The sequence below is a fragment of the Chlorocebus sabaeus genome, chromosome 9, assembly GCF_047675955.1.
Source record: "Chlorocebus sabaeus isolate Y175 chromosome 9, mChlSab1.0.hap1, whole genome shotgun sequence".
Classification (NCBI taxonomy): domain Eukaryota; kingdom Metazoa; phylum Chordata; class Mammalia; order Primates; family Cercopithecidae; genus Chlorocebus; species Chlorocebus sabaeus.
In genome coordinates, this window is record NC_132912.1 from 29,415,713 (window position 1) to 29,433,425 (window position 17,713).

The 17,713-nt window shown below is 46.3% G+C and overlaps 1 protein-coding gene across 7 annotated transcripts in view; it reads right to left on the reverse strand.

The window, feature by feature from the left end:
- SVIL (supervillin) overlaps positions 1-17,713 on the reverse strand; it is a 182,247-nt gene that overhangs the window by 18,781 nt on the left and 145,753 nt on the right. For all 7 annotated transcript variants that reach the window (XM_073018833.1, XM_073018832.1, XM_073018834.1 and 4 more), the window contains 9 exons: positions 16,165-16,342; positions 13,778-13,950; positions 11,574-11,729; positions 10,136-10,272; positions 9,383-9,530; positions 9,109-9,254; positions 7,647-7,822; positions 4,600-4,744; positions 3,574-3,850 (listed from right to left, as the gene is read on the reverse strand). In XM_073018833.1, the coding sequence (XP_072874934.1) occupies positions 3,574-3,850; positions 4,600-4,744; positions 7,647-7,822; positions 9,109-9,254; positions 9,383-9,530; positions 10,136-10,272; positions 11,574-11,729; positions 13,778-13,950; positions 16,165-16,342 (1,536 nt within the window). The remainder of the gene's footprint in view (positions 1-3,573; positions 3,851-4,599; positions 4,745-7,646; positions 7,823-9,108; positions 9,255-9,382; positions 9,531-10,135; positions 10,273-11,573; positions 11,730-13,777; positions 13,951-16,164; positions 16,343-17,713) is intronic.

Genomic DNA, 17,713 nt, shown 5'->3' on the forward strand with positions numbered 1-17,713 from the left:
CAGCTATTGTTTTGTATTTTTAGTAGAGATGGGGGTTTCACCATGTTGGCCAGGATGGTCTCGAACTCCTGACCTTGTGATTTTCCCGCCTCAGCCTCCCAAAGTGCTGGCATTACAGATGTGAGCCACCATGCCCTGCCAGCTATTCTCTTTACAACCTTGATTAGTTACCTAATTTAAAGTGTGGACATGTTATGCCATCAAGGCACTTTCAAGAATAAGTTTGGTACTAGTAGTGCTATTTAGGAATAACAGAAAACACAAATATGAAGACTGTTCATGGTTAAGTATTCTTGCCTCAGAGTCACCTATTTATAGAAATTAAACCCCTATCGCGCCCTGGAGGAGCCTGGCTCAGCATCCCTGGGCACCTCGAGCAGCTGTCCCCTGACCCTGTTGGAGTGTGAGCAACCCTACCCTGCAGGCGCTGGGCCAGGACACTGACCGCAGCAGGCCGGCCAGCATTGGCCAAGCGGAGGCTGTACCACCTGTGCAGCTGCTGCTTTTTGCTGACCCTCTCCCAGAAGTGCTGCTTGAGCTCTGACTCGGTCCTGTGTGCAGGTGTGCTGACCCTCTCCCAGAAGTGCTGCCTGAGCTCTGACTCGGTCCTGTGTGCAGGTGTGGCTCTTGTGGGCACAAGTGATAGAGGAGCCGGACGAGTGTCACCAAGGCACCAGAGCTTCTGCGTTGGCTACAGAGTGACTGCAAGTGCCATCGGGCTGTGCTTCTGCTGCTGGAGGGATGGTCTGGAATCTGAACGCTCCCTCCTTTAACTTAATTCTCTAAAGCTGGACTTTTTCTAAGTTGTAAGTCAGCTGGAAAAGATGTTGTTGGAGCTGGCTGGGAGATGTCCATTGTGTTTATTGGGAAGAAATGTAGAAAGGAATCACCTGGGTCAAATCATATTTCCTAGGGGCCTCCAAGTCAATAGTGCAAGAAAGTCTTTGAACTCTTCACTTTATTTTTAATTAATTCACTTTAACAGGTTTACTCATTCATTCACTCACTATTACCTTTTCTTCCCCTCATAACTAACAGCTAAAGTAAGAAAATGTCTAAATTAAACTATGTCTGGCTTTATACAACACGATTTCCCTTTTTGCATTTTAGGAATGGGCACTCCAAGTGCCTTAATTTGTTCTTTAAAGCTCCCAGTTCCACTACTCCAAAGGTGAAGAGATCTGCCTGCCCTGAAACACACTCAATTCCCTATTATTGTCGTCTTTGGTAACCAGCATCAGAGATGATCACTGTACATGCCACCTCTGCACAAGAGCAAGAGCGGAAATCCACGACAGTGACTCTTCGGAAATTATTATTTTGGGGAGATCCATGTTATCTCATCCTCAAGTTAAAAGCAGTAATTATGCTGTTCCTGCTGACATGTCAGTGATGAGTATTTCCTGCACCTACAATGTGAACACAGGCCAGGCACCTGCTAAACGTCATATATACCTGATTATAAAGTCCTGTGAGCTGAGTACTATAATCCCTATTTTCCAGCTGAGAAAACCAAGGCTCAGACAGGGTAACTTTACCCAGCCCGCATAGCTGGTAAGTGAGGGCCTGAGATTCTGAATCCCAGGCTGTAGGGCCCCAGCGCCTGTGGCCTTCCCTTAAGGGACACGGCTCCTTATGAAAAAGGAAAGGAGCAGTTCCAATTGCTTGCTCATAAGAAATTAAGCAGATGAGAAATGCCACTCCCTTTGGGAGGCTGAAGTGGGGGATGGTTTGAGCCCAGGAGTTTGAGACCAGCCTGGGCAACATAATGAGACCCCATCTCTACAAAAAATAAAAAATTAGCCTGATATGGTGGCACGTGCCTGTAGTCCCAGCTACTTGGGAGGCTGAGGCATGAGAATGGCTTGAGCCTGAGAGGTTGAGGCTGCAGTGAGCCGAGATTCTGCCATTGCATTCCAGCTTGGAAGACAGAGTGAAACCCTGTCTCAAAAAAAAAAAAAAAAAAAAAAAAAGAATGAAAAGAGAGAAAGAAATGTCCCTCCCATTGGGGTTCCTTGTCTGACACCCCACTACTCCCTGGAAGAAGAGACTGGAGCTGCCTGGGCCCTGGAAGAGCCCATTCCTGCTGTTTAAGAAGCTCCTGAAGTTTGGTGTGTTCAGCAGCCTAGCCTCAAGTTGCCTTGTGCTGGTTCAACCCTGACCTGCTCCACGGTCTGGTGACTGGGATCTTTGGCCCCTCCTTGTAGCCAAACTCATGGCTCCCCACATCCTGTGCTGGCGCCCCACTCTGACTCCATGCCCGCAGAGCGGGTTAACAGCACAGTTGGGTTTGAAAAGAGGCAGGCCTGGACTTGAGTGTCCAGATCTGCTCCCTGCTAGCTGTGTGGCTTCAGGCAGGTTCCTTGATCTTACTGTCCTGGTCCTCATCTGAGAAATTAGCACCACAACAGAACAAGTCTCACGGAGCCCGGTAGGCACTCAGTTAGAGACAGGGTAAAGCCCCCAGCATCATGCCCCAGGGGGCGAGGGGACCTCTGGGCCACAGCCTGGCTCTGCACAGCACCCAACCCCATCGGCCATGTACTCAGCGAGGCCCACCTGCTGGCTGTTCCTGCACTTGCTTTATGTCATTGATACCACATGCGTCTTGGAGACAGGGTCTGAAATATCTACTTGGTCCCTACAAAGTGTCTTCCATAGAGTAGGTGCTCAGGAAATGCCGGCTGATGAATAGATACATCTTGTATAAATCAGGAAAGAAATCATGTGGTTCCGAGCCTGCAGTTTTCTGATCAGCAAACAGCTGCCTGTGCTTCCTGTGGCCCCGGGGGCAGGTGCACCCGCACAGCAAGGGGCTGTAAAGAGGCGAAAAAACTCTCTTCTGAGTTGAAATTACAGAACGGTGACCTGCATGCTCTCCTAAATGGGAAGGGGTGAGGAGCACTGTGGGAAAGGCTCCTCCTCGGCAAGGAAAGGGGTGATTTCTCTAGAGTTCACCGGGCTCCCCCTTTCCCCAGCGCCGAGCATCCAGGCGAGTGTTTTGCGATGGGGTCTGTCACCAACAGGAACCGAGGAGAGTTTAGACTCTGCATTTACTACACCAGACCCCCAAGGCACCATCCGTGCTCTCAGTCTCAGGAGAAACAGCCTCTTTCACTTTTCAAATCAATCTTCCGTGCATGTATTGACTATAATGTTACAGCCCATTTGGTTCCAGCTTTAAATCACGAAGACATGCTGTACTTGACCACTTTAATTGAAGCAGCTCACAGTCACATGGGAAATATCATTGAGAGGCCAATCATCTCTTTCCCAGAAAAGCTCTGGGGACAGGGGCAGGGGAGAGAGAGAGGGAGCCGAGAAGACTTGATGTGCAAGTTCAATTTCTACAGGTGAACACCAGCGGCCTTGGCAATGCTAGGTTGTTAGGAATTCGGCCTTACTTCTTTTCATCTCTGTGGTTTACTAAGTGGCTTTCAAAGGCGCATGACTGCAGTGCCCCACTGCACACACCCAGCAGAGAGCACAACAGGGCTCATTGGGGAAGCTGGCTCCCGTAGGGCTGCCAGACCAGCCTCTTTCAGCTGGAAAAAACCATAAGTGCTCACTAACCTGCCGTGCTCACCATGAACTTCCACTTGACCACATAGGCATCCCCCTCGTGGAACTGCCCGATGCTCTGTTTGGGGAGCCTGCTATAGTCGAATTCTAGGATGTGCCAGACATCCACGGAGACACTGGTGATCTCAAACTGCCTCCTGTCATGTCCTTCCACCAGGCCATAGCCACGGCCGACGTTCACCCCGTCCAGGATGGTGCCTGCTGTCGTCTGGGGCACGGACACCATCCGTGTCACATCGTACGGCTTGACATCAGCCCTGGGGTCTTCCTGTGGGGAACATGAAGACATCGATTCAGTTGCCTGTTTCCACAGCCATTCCTTGTCACACTCAACGCTGCTTCAGCTGTTCATGGGACAGCATAAAAATACAGCTTCCATCCTCTATCTCAGGATGTTTAACTGCAGTCAGGGAGAGGCTGCATTTCCAGAAAGACTCTGGGAGGTCTGAACACCCACTGCCACAACAGCGCATGGATGCCCGAGAACAGGTGCAAACCCGACTCTTCACCTCCCAGAGTCAGCTTAGAATTGGAGGCCTGTCTGCTGTTCTATTAGTGAATCCTGGGAAGGCTTCCTAGCTTTAAGGGTGTGTGTGTGTGTGTGTGTGTGTGTGTGTGTCCATGGCTTTTTTTTTAATTAAAAAAGTATTTTAGTTGACATTATTATGAGTATGATTTGATGTGTTGATACATGCATCTGTTTTATGGGGAAGGGCGTGTGGGAAGGAGATGGGAGAGGGAGGATAGGGAGATGTTGGCCAATGGGTACAAAATGACAACGAGAGAGGAGGAATGAGCTCTGGTTTTCTCCTGCACAGTGAGGTGACTGTTTTCCAATACTGTATTGCATATTTCAAAAGAGCTAGAAGAGAAGATCTGAATGTTCTCACCACAAAGAAATGATACATCTGAGGTGATGACCATGCAAACTATCCTGATTTGATCATATTACATCAAGGCCACGTTTGTTGGGACCCGAACCAAGCCCTGAGGTTTGAGACTTGGTAGCCGGAATACCTTGTGCTGGGCAAGTTCCCCGGGGTTCTTCTCATTCGGTCTCTTCAGTTCCGTCCAATCCAGAAACTTCTCTTTGAACAAAATCGTCTCATTGTGTTCAGTAAGTCTCCCAAATATCGCCCAGTCGGGCCGCCCCTGTCCTTTTCTGCAGGGTGGGGGTGGGGGTTGGGAGAACAGACAGGAAAGGAACCAAGATTAAGCCAAGCTTAAACAAAGGAATCTAAAACACATGCGGCTACTGGAAAAACCCTCAAAGTACTTAAGTACATATAAAACAAATGGTTTATTTTCCTGCGTTTTACCAAACAATGACATTTTGTTATTTTAGTCTGAAGTCTTGCAAAGCTTTGTGTCCATAGAGTCTTAAATATGCTTGAATGTGACATGAACCATGTCAGGACTAGACTTCTCTTACATTCCAGCAAATTCTTTTTTTTTCTTTTTTTTCTTTTTTTTTTTTTTTTTAGAGATAAGGTCTTGCTCTGTTGCCCAGGCTGAAGTGCAATTGCACAATCATAGCTCCCTGCAGCCTCGAACTCCTGGGCTGCAGTGATCCTCCTGCTTCAGACTTGCAAACAGCTGGAACTGCAGGTGTGTGCCACCATGCTTGGCTGATTTTTTTTTTTTTTATGTGAGACAGGAGTCTTGGTATGTTGCCCAGGCTGGTCTTGAACTCCTGGCCTTAAGTGATCCTTCCTTCTCAGTCTTCCAAAGTGCTGGGACTACAGGCGTGGGCCACATTCTAGCAAATTATCGTCTTTGGGATGCCCTGGGGTGGCACGCTGGGTGGGGATTTTGGCAAAGGCAGGAGCCACAGGGAAACCTCACTTGTCTACTTTAGCCGCCCAGTCACCTGCACTCACCAAGTTTCCCTTCCAATTAATAGACATAGGGAAGCTACCTAGCTCCTCCCTCAATTCTCTACTATTTTATGTCGTGTTACAGCAAAGCTCTCCAGAGTACGGAGATTCTCCCGTCACTAAAATGAACACACTTTCATAGATCATGAAGTGCCTTTTTGTGCACTTATTTCTAAGCCACTGGCCAGGGCAGCAGACATGGAGAGCACAGAGAGATAGGAAAGAAAACGGCACAGCGCCACCTGGAGGTCTTGTGTGGCCGTAAGATTTCAGAATTTACACTGTCCCCAAGAACACAGGTATTTTAGATAAAGGTAGAGCTGAGAAAATATGCTGTGGAGGGTGTAGCCCTGGAATAATATGCACGATCTCTTATCCCTCCACATCCATCTTCGGTTGTGAATCCGGCCCGGGATGCAGCCACCCCTTAGAGCAACCCGCCCTGCTGCCCGTGCCCTGCTGTGCTACTGCCTCAGTGGCTTCCTGCTTGGTCAAGACCACAGCTGCTGATGTCACAGCTGAGGCACATCAAAAAGGCTGCCTGATTCAAAGACAGCTGCCGGATAAATCATAGAACACAAACACTTCCACCTCGTGCTCTTGTGGGACTTCGCGAACCAAACATAAGCACCTATAGAAAATGCACGCGGTCTTGAAAGGCTGTGGTCTTTATCAGAAAATATCTGAATGCCTGTCTCTTATGTCAGTCCTACTCAGCAGGCTTGCTAAGATGATGATTGAAAGGGTTCTTGGCTTCTGCTTTAGAATCTGTCGTTTATGTTTTGAAGCGTCGTGAGCAAGCCACGTGGCAGATTGCAGGGTGAGGGGGACGAACCTGGGCCAGGAGCCAGGTGTGTTTCTCTCCCCTCTTCCCTGACTTACAGCTGGAACTGGGCTCAGTGGTTTCAGCCTCATTTGCTAAGAAGGGCTGGGTGTGTAATCCTGGCTGCATCTTAAAATCCCCAGGAGCTTTTAAGACATATTGACATGTAAGCTCTAACTCACATGAATTGAAAACACATCTCTGGGGCTGGGCTGAGCAAACCCATCTTTTTAAAGGCCCCTCAGGTGATTCTGTCTCAGAGATGTTGGAGCTCCGTCATCTACTTCCAGATCTGTGATTATGCCATTATTAAATACAGTTGGCCATCACATAGATTTTATGCTTTAGCCTGGTTTTTTTCCTTTGCTATACCAAATAAAATCTTTTGAGCTGTAGTTCCAGTCCTTAAAACAACGGTTGTTACCATACTGATGTTAAACATTAGTGCATTTGCTTAAAAGGGACTTGAAAACTTCTTATCGCACTGCCATACCTTTTAATGGTTTCTACAATCATTAATTAATAAGAAAATCAATAATTGGATTTTACAGCAGGAAACTAGGCAGGAAAGTTGAAATTCATAGACCAGTTCAATGGAAAACATTAAAATGTACTGGGTGATGCCCAATATTCTATGTTGTTTCATGGTTCATTGGTTTCTAATGTATTGTAATGGCACACATAGTTAAAAAGCCTATATTTTTTGGTCTGATAGTTGAAAAAACAACAATCTTTTGCATGTAAGAATTCTTTTTTTCATAATCCTAATTTTAGAGTTTGCACATACTCTATTGAATTGCCAAAATGACTTTAAAGAGTCCAGTACATGCAAGGAATATTAAAATTGCAATCATAATTTTAATACCATCTTCTCCCCCTCTTCCCTTCCCAAAGGTATAAAGACATAAACATCATCTGCTGCCAAATAAATCCTAGAATTTGAGGGTGATGCTGGGAAGGTAAGAAATTAGAAGGAGGCATGTTGCTTTTGCACTTTCAGATCAATGGCTGAATTCCAGACCCGGGAAGCCTTTCAGATCTGCATGTATTTGTTTCAACAATTGCTGTTCGTCTGCCACAGCAGCACCTGGGACGCCGCAGGGGAACTGGCAGCTTTTCTTGCTCACTTCAAGAAATCAGCTGTAACAAACCTCTTCCAGAAGACTACAGCATCCATATTTCCACAATAGTTAGATAAAAGTTAAAGAACGGTTCCTTTTGTGACTATTCACAGTCCGCTGCATATAACCGTTTATGAAAACTGAACCCTATAAAGAGCGAGAGTAGAGGACTGTGGTGAGAACGGAGGGATCGAAGGGAATCAGCTCGCTCGGGGAGCCGTCCCCAGGTGGTGGCAGGAGTACCTGGGGATAAGCGGATTGCATTCTCCAGGATCCAGGGGATTGATGTCACAGTTCTCATAGTCAAAGGTTCCATTCCATAAGTGCTTTGCCAGCTGAAATGCTATTTTTCGTTGTGCTAATGTGACTTCTTTCCCATGCCATACGTAAACTTCACTACCAAAATCAAACACCAGTACCTGGGAGAAATGGCACAAAAGAATTTGTTAACTTCAAGAACGTGCAACAGTTGAATCAGGTGCAACAAGGTCTCTGTTGACAGTGACTCAAATGGAGGAAGACAGAAATCCCAATGGGGCGACCAACGCAGACACAAAAACGCCAGGAGATCTCAGCTGGCACTGCCCTGCACAAAATGCCAGGAGATCTCAGCTGGCACTGCCCCGCCAAGCCAGCCTCCACCCTGGGGGCATGATTCCTCCTCCCAGTGTCCTAAGTGGCCAAGATAATGTTCCCGCCTCTGAACTCTCAAACTGCTAACAACTTGTGATTCACAAGAGTTCTTTAGGTACATCATCCTGTCGACTTCCTCCCTCTCTCCCCTATTCCTCCCCGTCTCATGTGCTCATTCATTCACTTAATATATACACAGAGGCCACTTCCTATACGCCAGGCACTCATGGTCCAATGGTGTTTTCCCTCCTGTACACAATTCCAAAATCCTTAAGGGCAAGGATCAGATCATAACAATACGCACAGGAGGGGTTGATTACGAAGTATTTGCTGAATGAATACATGAATGTAATGCTGTTTCTTATTTTCATGGTTCATTTTATTCTTTCTCCTAGAATGATTTCTCCCTTCACTTCCAGCAATTCAAATTTTGCTCAACTCTAAACTCGGCTCAATTTCACTTTCTATGTAAAATTATTCCTGAAAATTTCTTTTTCTGTGACTTTTCCCTCATGTAAATGCCCATACATATCACACAGTCAACCTTGCTCCAGATTACATTCCTTTTAATACTCTTCTGCCCAATTAAACTTAAAGGCCTGTGTGTCTTCCACTTTAACACTTAGCATGCTTAATGGTACTGGAAATGTATGTAATTAATAAATATTTACTACTGTGACAGGACAAAAACAGCACATTAATTGGGAAATCCGTAAATTATATATACGTGCATCTAGTGTTCCTCAAACTTAAGGATTTAAAAATGTTTTATTATAATGTTTATGCAAAATGCAAAAGATAGGGCTAAGTAATATTTGTATTTTGCCTAAGACATAAAAGCCTTCAATGATCCATGCCACCTCTAAATGATATTCTGGATTCCATATTAGCATTTAAGACATCAGTAATGGTTTGAAATCACAAATATCCTTTAAAAAACTGTAAATGTTCTACAATGGGTACTGACACTGGCTAACCTTTATTGGGCACTTACTCTTTAATTTATTGGGCAGCCTGTGCTGAGTGCTTTCAATGTGCTTTCTCATTGAAGGGCAGAGCCCACGGACTGTACCTCTTTGGGTTGCAGAAGGGAGCACTTTGGAATTTTCCCCCAGTAGTCATCATCAGGAACAAGTTTGTCATCCATGAGACGGTAAATGCAGTTAGTTTCTATTATGGCTGCTTCATAGAGTTCATCTTCTTTTGGGTCTCCAGCAGCTTGGGGATAAGAACAACAGGAGGGCATCATATTTTACGTTGCAAAGTAGCTGGTTTAGAAGAATGAGCTAAGGGAGATGAAAGGAGATTCAAGTTTTGTCAATCTCTGAAGTACAATGAAGTCTTACATTGGTAACTGGTTTGGCCACCCAGAAGCTTCCAGAAGTCTTTGGCTGCATGAGTGTGTGTATTAATTCCTTCTTCGATGGTTTGAATATAAGTAGCTCTACAACCAAGTTCCCTCTTTGTTTGAATTAAAGTTGCAAGTTCTGAGGCCTAAAAAAAGAAAGGAATACAATTATCTGGGTAGAAAAGCCCTTGGCTAGACAGAGTGGCACATGTCAAAACCAGAGGGAGAAACAGTGTGTGCCTGCAAGGAAAGCCTTGTGATCATGGGTGTGGGTGGATGCTGGTTACTGGGTATTTTCAATGACCTCAAGAAAATGTAATCGAAAGACCAGGGAGTATCAATTCTTTAGAGCAACAGTTCTCCATCTTCAATAGGTCACATGTGATGCTTTTAAAAAACACCATTCTTTGGGCTTCACCCCATGACAGTCTCATTCAGTAGGTCTATGGCAGAACTTCACAGCTACCTGGGATAAAGGACTTTAAAGGGGGCCACTTCCTTTTTTACACAGGAGTAAGAAGGAACCCAGGACCTAAACACTTTGGTGTAGGTCATAGTCCTAAAACATCCCATTTAAACATGTAATGAAGGCTTGTTGAGAGACATTCAGGACAAGAAATCCTACCTATCCCTTCTCATTTGAATGCAACACCTGGTGTTTGAGAAGCTTTGTGACTGACGCCAGGAAGAACACTCCACTGGTGTGTAAAGGAGAGGTTAGCTAAAGCATTTTTATTTTTCAGGTACCAACCTTTGCCTTTTCTATGACGTTTGCAAACTCTCCTACCCACAGGAAGCAGCAGTGGGGAGAGAGCAGGAGGAAGCAGTCCCCACTGTTGAGCGCCGAAGCTCGAGGTTCCACCAGCCTGGTCTGCACGTGTCTTCTTCCTGAACACAAGGCAGACAATCACCGTCTTTCCAGACAGAACGGGGACAGGACGCACCCACATTGGAAGCATCTCTGCTGCAGACACTTTCATTTCTAAAGAGTCTTGTCTGCTAATAACAGTGCCCATGGCCCAGGGTGGCAGCAGGGGGATTTAGAAAGGGCATCATGATGGCACTAGTGGCTGCTTGTGTGGTTCGTGCTTTCCCAAATGTCACCCGCTTCTCAGGACCATTATCAGTGTCACGTGTGTGGGTTAATGAGGGCTCCCCTTTCCAGGGAGATGAGCGCACAGGCTCCTTTTCCCTCCTTCACTCTTCTCTGGGGGCCTTTCTCTCCCCTGGCCACCTCCTGCACCCAATTACATCTGTGGCCCAGGCAAGGGAAGCCACGCCTTCAGGAAGGGTCAGATCTTCCCCTGGGGAGTTTCCATTATGAACCCTAGGGGCCTGTCAACAGGAAGGATGGAGCCACCACCTTCTGTGGCTTTCAACACCTTCTCCTAAATATTTGTTGATTTTGAGCTTTCCACAATTACACTGATCGTGTAGTCTCTGGGTTAGGACTCAGGACAGAGATCGGTGATTTGAGCTTGTCACTGGTCTTTTTAAACACACACAACAGGACAGCGGTCATGCAGAAAGACGTGGGAAACCCTCCCCGAGGGAGAGGATATTTCCTCCATTCACATCTGGAAGATTCATCTATACAGTGGCCACCAGGAGGCAGCCGAGTCTCCCTTCTCATGGCCCAGAGCCCCCCTGGCTAGTCTTTGGAATCTCCCTGGCTACGGACACTAAGGGCACTGGAGTGGAAGGCAGGTGGGCTTCATCTGCATCCACCTTCCCTTGATTCCTTCCCCAAGCTGTGTCTTCCTCCCCGGTTCTGTACTGACTCGGGGAGGACTGGGCAGGGAGCAGACAGCCCCTCTGATGACATAGGGCACCTCTGGTAACTGCATGGATGTTTGGCCACCACGTGGGGCATGTGGCACCAGGAGCAAAAGCTGGGATTCCGGAGTGGGGGGACCTGGGTTCGAATCCAGCCCTGCCACCCAGTAGCTGCTGGGACCTCAGACACATTCCTGCCTCTGGAAGCCATGATGGGCAGAATACTTCCTATGTCATGGGATTGGGGGAAGCTTAAGAGACAGGAGGTTGCATAGCAAGGAACACACAGTAGGTTCTCAAAAAGCATGCGTTCCCTTCCCGGCACAGGTGATGAATTACACAGTCAGGAATCTTTATGTGACCAGACAGAAACCACGGGCCCTGAGTCACCGTGCCAGGCTGCTCTGAAATACCTTTAATCTGCAACAGCATCAGCCTCTTGTAGGGCACAGCGCTGTTGTTAGAGTTCTGTTCCGTCAGGTTGACGCTCCGCAGGCTGACATTGCTGAAGTTTTCTTTACTGGCTAAACCCGCCAGGGTGACTTCTGAGAAGTTGGAGTTGGAAGACACTGGGCAGGTTGAATAAGGAAAGACAACGCAGGAGGTTCAGTTACAGTGACAATATTTGCAGTCAGAAATTATTCACAACTGACTCAACATCTTTGTCTTTTCAAGTTAATCCTGAAAGGGAAAACGTAATCAAGTTTGATTAAATGTGCAATTCTGTGCTTAACCACCGGTTAAGAATTAAATACAGCATTGAAAATATAAACTGCTTGTTGACAAGTGTCACACCTCGCTGTGCAGAGGGACAAGAACTGAGTGATGATGTGGACCAGCCACTTTAGTACAAAACCAGGAGCCGGATTCACTTGTTGCAATTCCACTGGAAGCTGTTATAAATCCTAACAACTTTTAGATGCCCGAATGTACAGATGCCAGATGACTGTTAGACAGTTTTCACCAAAAGCCTTTATATGTAAAGAAAACAAAAAAAGTAGACACTCTGTAAGGGAGGATTTGGTTCTAATCTTTATCTGAAGACAAAGTGATCAGCCAGATGGTATCTTGAGGTCTTCTGCTCTTAGAATTAAGACTGTAATTATAAGACGGGTTTTCAGTGCAAAACAGCAAACATCTGCAGATCGCTCAGTCATCACTAATCCAACCCCTGGGCCCCCAAAAGCGGAGGCAGAGGAAACATATGTAAAATCTGTGCCAACAAACATTTATTTCTCCAACTTATTGTTTTTAAAAATGTATATGCTGGCGAGAAATTCAGAAATTTATTTCACTGGGATTAGATTTGAAGACATATAACACCCCTTGTCAATTCATTATGGTGTTGTGGTTTTGAAATACACTTTTTTTTTGAGAAAGGATGTGGCTCTGTCACCCAGCCTGGAGTGCAGTGGTGCAATCATGGCTCACTGCAGCCTTGACCTCCTGGGGTTAAGTGATCCTCCCACCTCAGCCTCCTCAGTAGCTGGGACCCCAGGTGAGTGCCACCACACCTGGCTTATTTTTTAAATTTTTTGTAGAGATGAACTCTTGCTATGTTTCTCAGGCTGCTCTCAGACTCCTGGGCTCAAGTGATCCTCCTGCCTCTGCCTTCTGAAGTGCTAGGATTACAGGCATGAGCCACCATGTGTGGTCTGAAATATACTTTCTTAGTAAACCAGTTATAACGAAAAGACTCAACCACTTCATCTAAATACTATATTTCTAAGAAAAACATGAGGAAATAGGTTTATGAGTGTTATGGGAAAATGAAAATGATAGCAAGATTATTCCAAAAATCAAGATTATGCATGCTATCACCTCAAACCAAGAAAATCACTGTTTCAGAATGATGGAACCCCACATTATTGGGGATGAGAGCAGCGTGGCTCAGCCTACAGTGGGAGTGAGAGTCTGGAGCCCATCTCCTCGCCTGCATTCATTGCCCCCAGCCGGCTCCCTCCAGCCCACATCCCAACTCCGAGAAGCTCAGGGTCCTACCAAGAACAATTTGAAAAGCACTGGCGTATGTGTTAGTTAATAATATAAAAATCTAGGATTAGAAACCCCAGCGATTTGAGGTGTTTTACTATAAGAGATCAAATGACTTGCTCTTGAATAAGATTAAATGGAGAATGATTGTGTTCAGGATCTATAGAGCTAAAAATGGCTGAATTACCGTACCCAGAAATATCCATCTCTTCTAACTTCCGGAAAGAAAACTCAACAAAACAGGGTAATTTGTAACCAGGCACGGTGGCTCGTGCCTGTAATCCCAGCACTTTGGGAGATCAAGGTGGGAGGATTGTTTGAGGCCAGTGAGTTTGAGATGAGCCTGGGAAACATGATGAGACCCCAGTCTCTTAAAAGCAAAAACCAAACCCCAGGATAATCTGAATTAACCAGTTGAACAGGTGATACACACTGTGAGAATTTCCCTGAAAAATCTTGAAAGTCTAGGTATGTGCATGTATGTCCAAACTTACTCCTTTTTACTTCATGAGGGTCTTCTGAGCACCATTATTGGCCTTCACAAGGCAGAAAACCAAGCAATGAGTAAATCTTCGGAAGAAACCATTCCCCAGCACAGAAGCAGGGTGGGGGTTCAAATACTCACTCTTTTCTACTTTCATCCGCTTTGACTCCATGAAGGCGACGTTTAATCTCTGCTCGGTGTATTCCTGAAGGAGATCTTCTCTTGCCGCCAGCATTTTCAGGGGATTTTTGGAGGCCTGAACCCGGCGCTTTGGCCTAACTGCGCGCTTGTGCTCTGCCACCGAAGACGTCAATCTGCGGATGGAAGCAGACCCGCGGTCCCAGTCTGCCACATCACACCTGGATGACCTGTGGGTCTTGGACTCCACAGGGTATTTCCTGATTTTGTTACAAATCTTGCAACTCCTCCTCCCACCGCCACTCCCCTAATATGGAGTTGTAGAATCTTGGAGATGGAAGAGGGATGCAAGCCCACTGAGTTCAAATCTCAGCCACGCCCGGACGCCCCTACTCACTCATGCCCCTTGGTTTCTGCCTGGAAGGGTGTGGAGTACTTCCGGGCAGCTCATGGCTCTGCTAGACAGCTCTAAGGGTTAGGAAGCTCTTTCCTCTCCTTATGGCGCCCATGCACGTGTCCTAATTCTCGCTTTGGAATCATACACCCATGTCTACTTGTCTGTCTCCCGCAAGCCCTTCGGGAATTTGCAGACCACGGCTCCTTGATGTAATCCTCTTCGCTCTGACTAAACTTTCTCCCTGTGCAATAGCTTTCAGTGCCCTTACTGTCTCTCCATGACTAGCTTCCACTCAATTCACTGCCCCCCTCTGAAAAATAACCACTTTTTGGAAGAATATCTGAAATAAAATAGGCCTGCAACCATCTGCGACCACCCCACATTCTCACAACTCTGGGGTGGAAAACCAGAGTCGAGGAGGTGAGCAGACCGAGCGAAGCGATCTCCCAACAGACTCCCGCTGCCACTCTCCACCTCCAGCTGCGCGGGCCTCTGTGCCCGAAAGGCCTCTTTACATGCCATGGTGTCAAGTGTGTAATATACATATATGTTTACATTATGATATACAATAATTTAAACAGTGACATCGGGTGGGCGGAAGATTGAGAAATGGTTAAACAGCTATGTATGCAAATACCCAAAATACTATTTTGAAGTAGAAAATAGCAAAGGGCTCATTTTTTAAGGTAGGAAATTAAAACATGCAAACTGAAACAAATTGACCAAACCAGAATATGCAATGAATTTATCAAGAGCAGCTTGTAGAAAATGGTATATGTCACTCTGACAATTTCGCAGGAAAGACCCGATGGATGTGGTGGACTGCCGTGGGTGGAGCCTGTCCAGCGTGTCCTCCTCTGCTTCTGTAATAGCATCTGGATTTTCCTTTGGGGAAACCACCTCCCTGCGCCCCCCACCGTGGCTCTAGAGGAGACCCAGAGACCTGCCTTTAGCCAGTCGGTATCTTCCATCCCATTGGCCACAGTGACTGGTTTAGGGATGGACATGGGGCTCAACTTGAAGCCAAGAAAATCAAACCTGGAAATTCTGCTGGGACTACTGGGAAGAGAAGCTACCTGTGCTGGGCTGGCCAGGGAGGCAGCCTTGTGACTCCAGAGTTGGGGTGTCCATCTGCCGCCAGGCCGCTGCCTGACGGAGAATGAGGCCAACCCAAAGCCAAGACAGACTGTGTTCTGAGGGGCCGCTAGAACCCGAGGCCACACCCGCACTTTTCAGCGAGTGAGCCAGTCAACCCCTCCGCACTGTTCAGCGAGTGAGCCAGTCAACCCCGCCGCGCTTTTCAGCGAGTGAGGCTGGTCAACTCCTCGCACTGTTCAGCCAGTGAGCGGGTAAACCTCTCTGCACTTTTCTTTTTGCTGAAATCAGTTTGAATTGGGATCTTCTTCTTGGCACTTGAAATTGACGGACTCCTAATACCATAATCACTTTTCCTAATTGGTTTAGTCATGTTCCCGTGGGAAGAGAAACCCTTAGACATCAATGAGAAAACCTGCAGATCTACTGATTTTGTAAATGATTGGAAGCTAAGTAGCATGCCTTACTGATTTTCTAGTGAGCTGTACTAATTTGAGCCCATCTCATCCAAATATTTTGCAACATTATGAGCAAGAATTCAATATGCCAATGAAAGACAGGCGTTGAACTCTCTGCTAAGTGATCTAACCCTAAAAACTGCAAAACAATATTCAAGTTATGTGAAAAATCCAGTGACGCCCTCTTTATGGCACAGGACAAGCAACTGTGGCCCATAGGGTCTGCCTGCCTGCACATCTGGTCTGCATGTTCTATCTGCTGGGAGGCTCTGTGCCCCTGGCTCCTGCAACAGCGTGCCCTGGCTCTAGAATACTAACGCCCCTGTGATGGAGTTAGAAGGAGAAGGAGGTCATATGGGGAAAGAGCCTGGTGGATATGCTGTGTGTAGGCGAAGGAAACCCTTCTCAGTGGAGGAAAGACGCAGACCCAAATAACTCACTTGGGTGCATAAGGATCGAAAATGACATCGAAGTCCTCGTCCAGCTCCACAGGACTTCTTGGCATATTATAATCCATGCTGCGGTAAAATTTGGCAAAGGTTTCATCATCATCTGGCTTCATCACCTCCTTCACAGATTTGCCGGTGACAGTGAGCACCGTTTCGTGCATCCCGCCAACTATCAACAAAGAAGAAAATGACATAAGAGTTTTATAAAAACAAGACTCCAATTATGCTTCACAATAGTTTAAAAATTCTATTTCCTCCTAAGTTCCAGGAGTGGAAGAAACACGGTTGTGATATACAGGGTCCTGCGGTTGCTTCCCAGGCCCTTACTTAATCTCTGACGTAAGGACTTCCCACCTGAACAAATCTTCTGCAGTAAAATGGTGGGAGAGAGGGAGGCTGACCTTACTGCACACACCAGCCCACTGAACGCTTCTGAACCTGCACTGGCTTCTGTTGAGGGTGGATGAACCAGCCTCGGCCTCATTGTACATCAAGGGTCAGCAAACTTCTTCCGAAAAGGGCCAGCCAGTAAACATTTTAGGCTTTGCATGGGGAGGGGTGACATGGGGCCTGTGTTGCAACTACTCAGTTCTGCTGTTATAATGCAAAAGCTACTGACAATAGGTTCACAAATTGGCATGAATGTGTCTCAATAAAACTTTATTTACAAAAACAAGGCTGGGCATGGTGGCTTACGCTTATAATCTCAGCACTTTGGGAGGCTGAGGCTGGGGGATTGCTGGAGCCCAGGAGTTCAGCCTGAGCAACATAGTGGGATTCCATCTCTACAAAAACAGAAACAAAAATTAGCCAGGCTTGGTGGTGCACGCCCATAGTCCCACCTACTTGGGAGGCTGAGGTGGGAGGATTGCTTGAGTTCAGGAGTTCAAGGCTACAGTGAACTATGATGGCACCACTGCACTCCAGCCTGGGTGACAGAGCAAGACCCTGTCTCTTAAAAACAAACAAACAAGAAAAAACAAAAGCAGGTGGGCAGCTGGATTTGGCAGTGGCCATCGCTTGCTGACCCGCAGGCTAGATCGCTGCATCATGTATGTAATAAATGCTTTGCTTATTGGCATTCCTTGCCTAGCCAGATCAGTGATTAAATTACCTTTTATATTTCTGTTCAGTGGTGACTGTATTATTTTCAACCTTTTAGTGGTCACTGTCAATAGTAGGGACTCCCAGCGCCTAGTATTTAGTACGTTTCCAGGAATGGACATTTTAATCAAGAGATAAAAGGCTGTTTTTGCGTATTGCTCTTTTATTTTGTATACCTCATTGACTTTTATATTGAAACATTTATTTCAATATTCATTTGCCATAATTTTCTCTTTGAAATCATTTGTGATTATATGAAATAATATTAGCTTTTACCTTATTGGAAGTTGGTAACATACAATTTAAAGTTCACCAGGCCCAGGATCACGTTGATTTTGCCGACATATAATAATCTGCTTTCAGAGTTATAAGCAAAATCACTCAGTTCACAATTCCGATTGGATTACACCCCAAGGGTTTAGATTCAAGAAAAAAA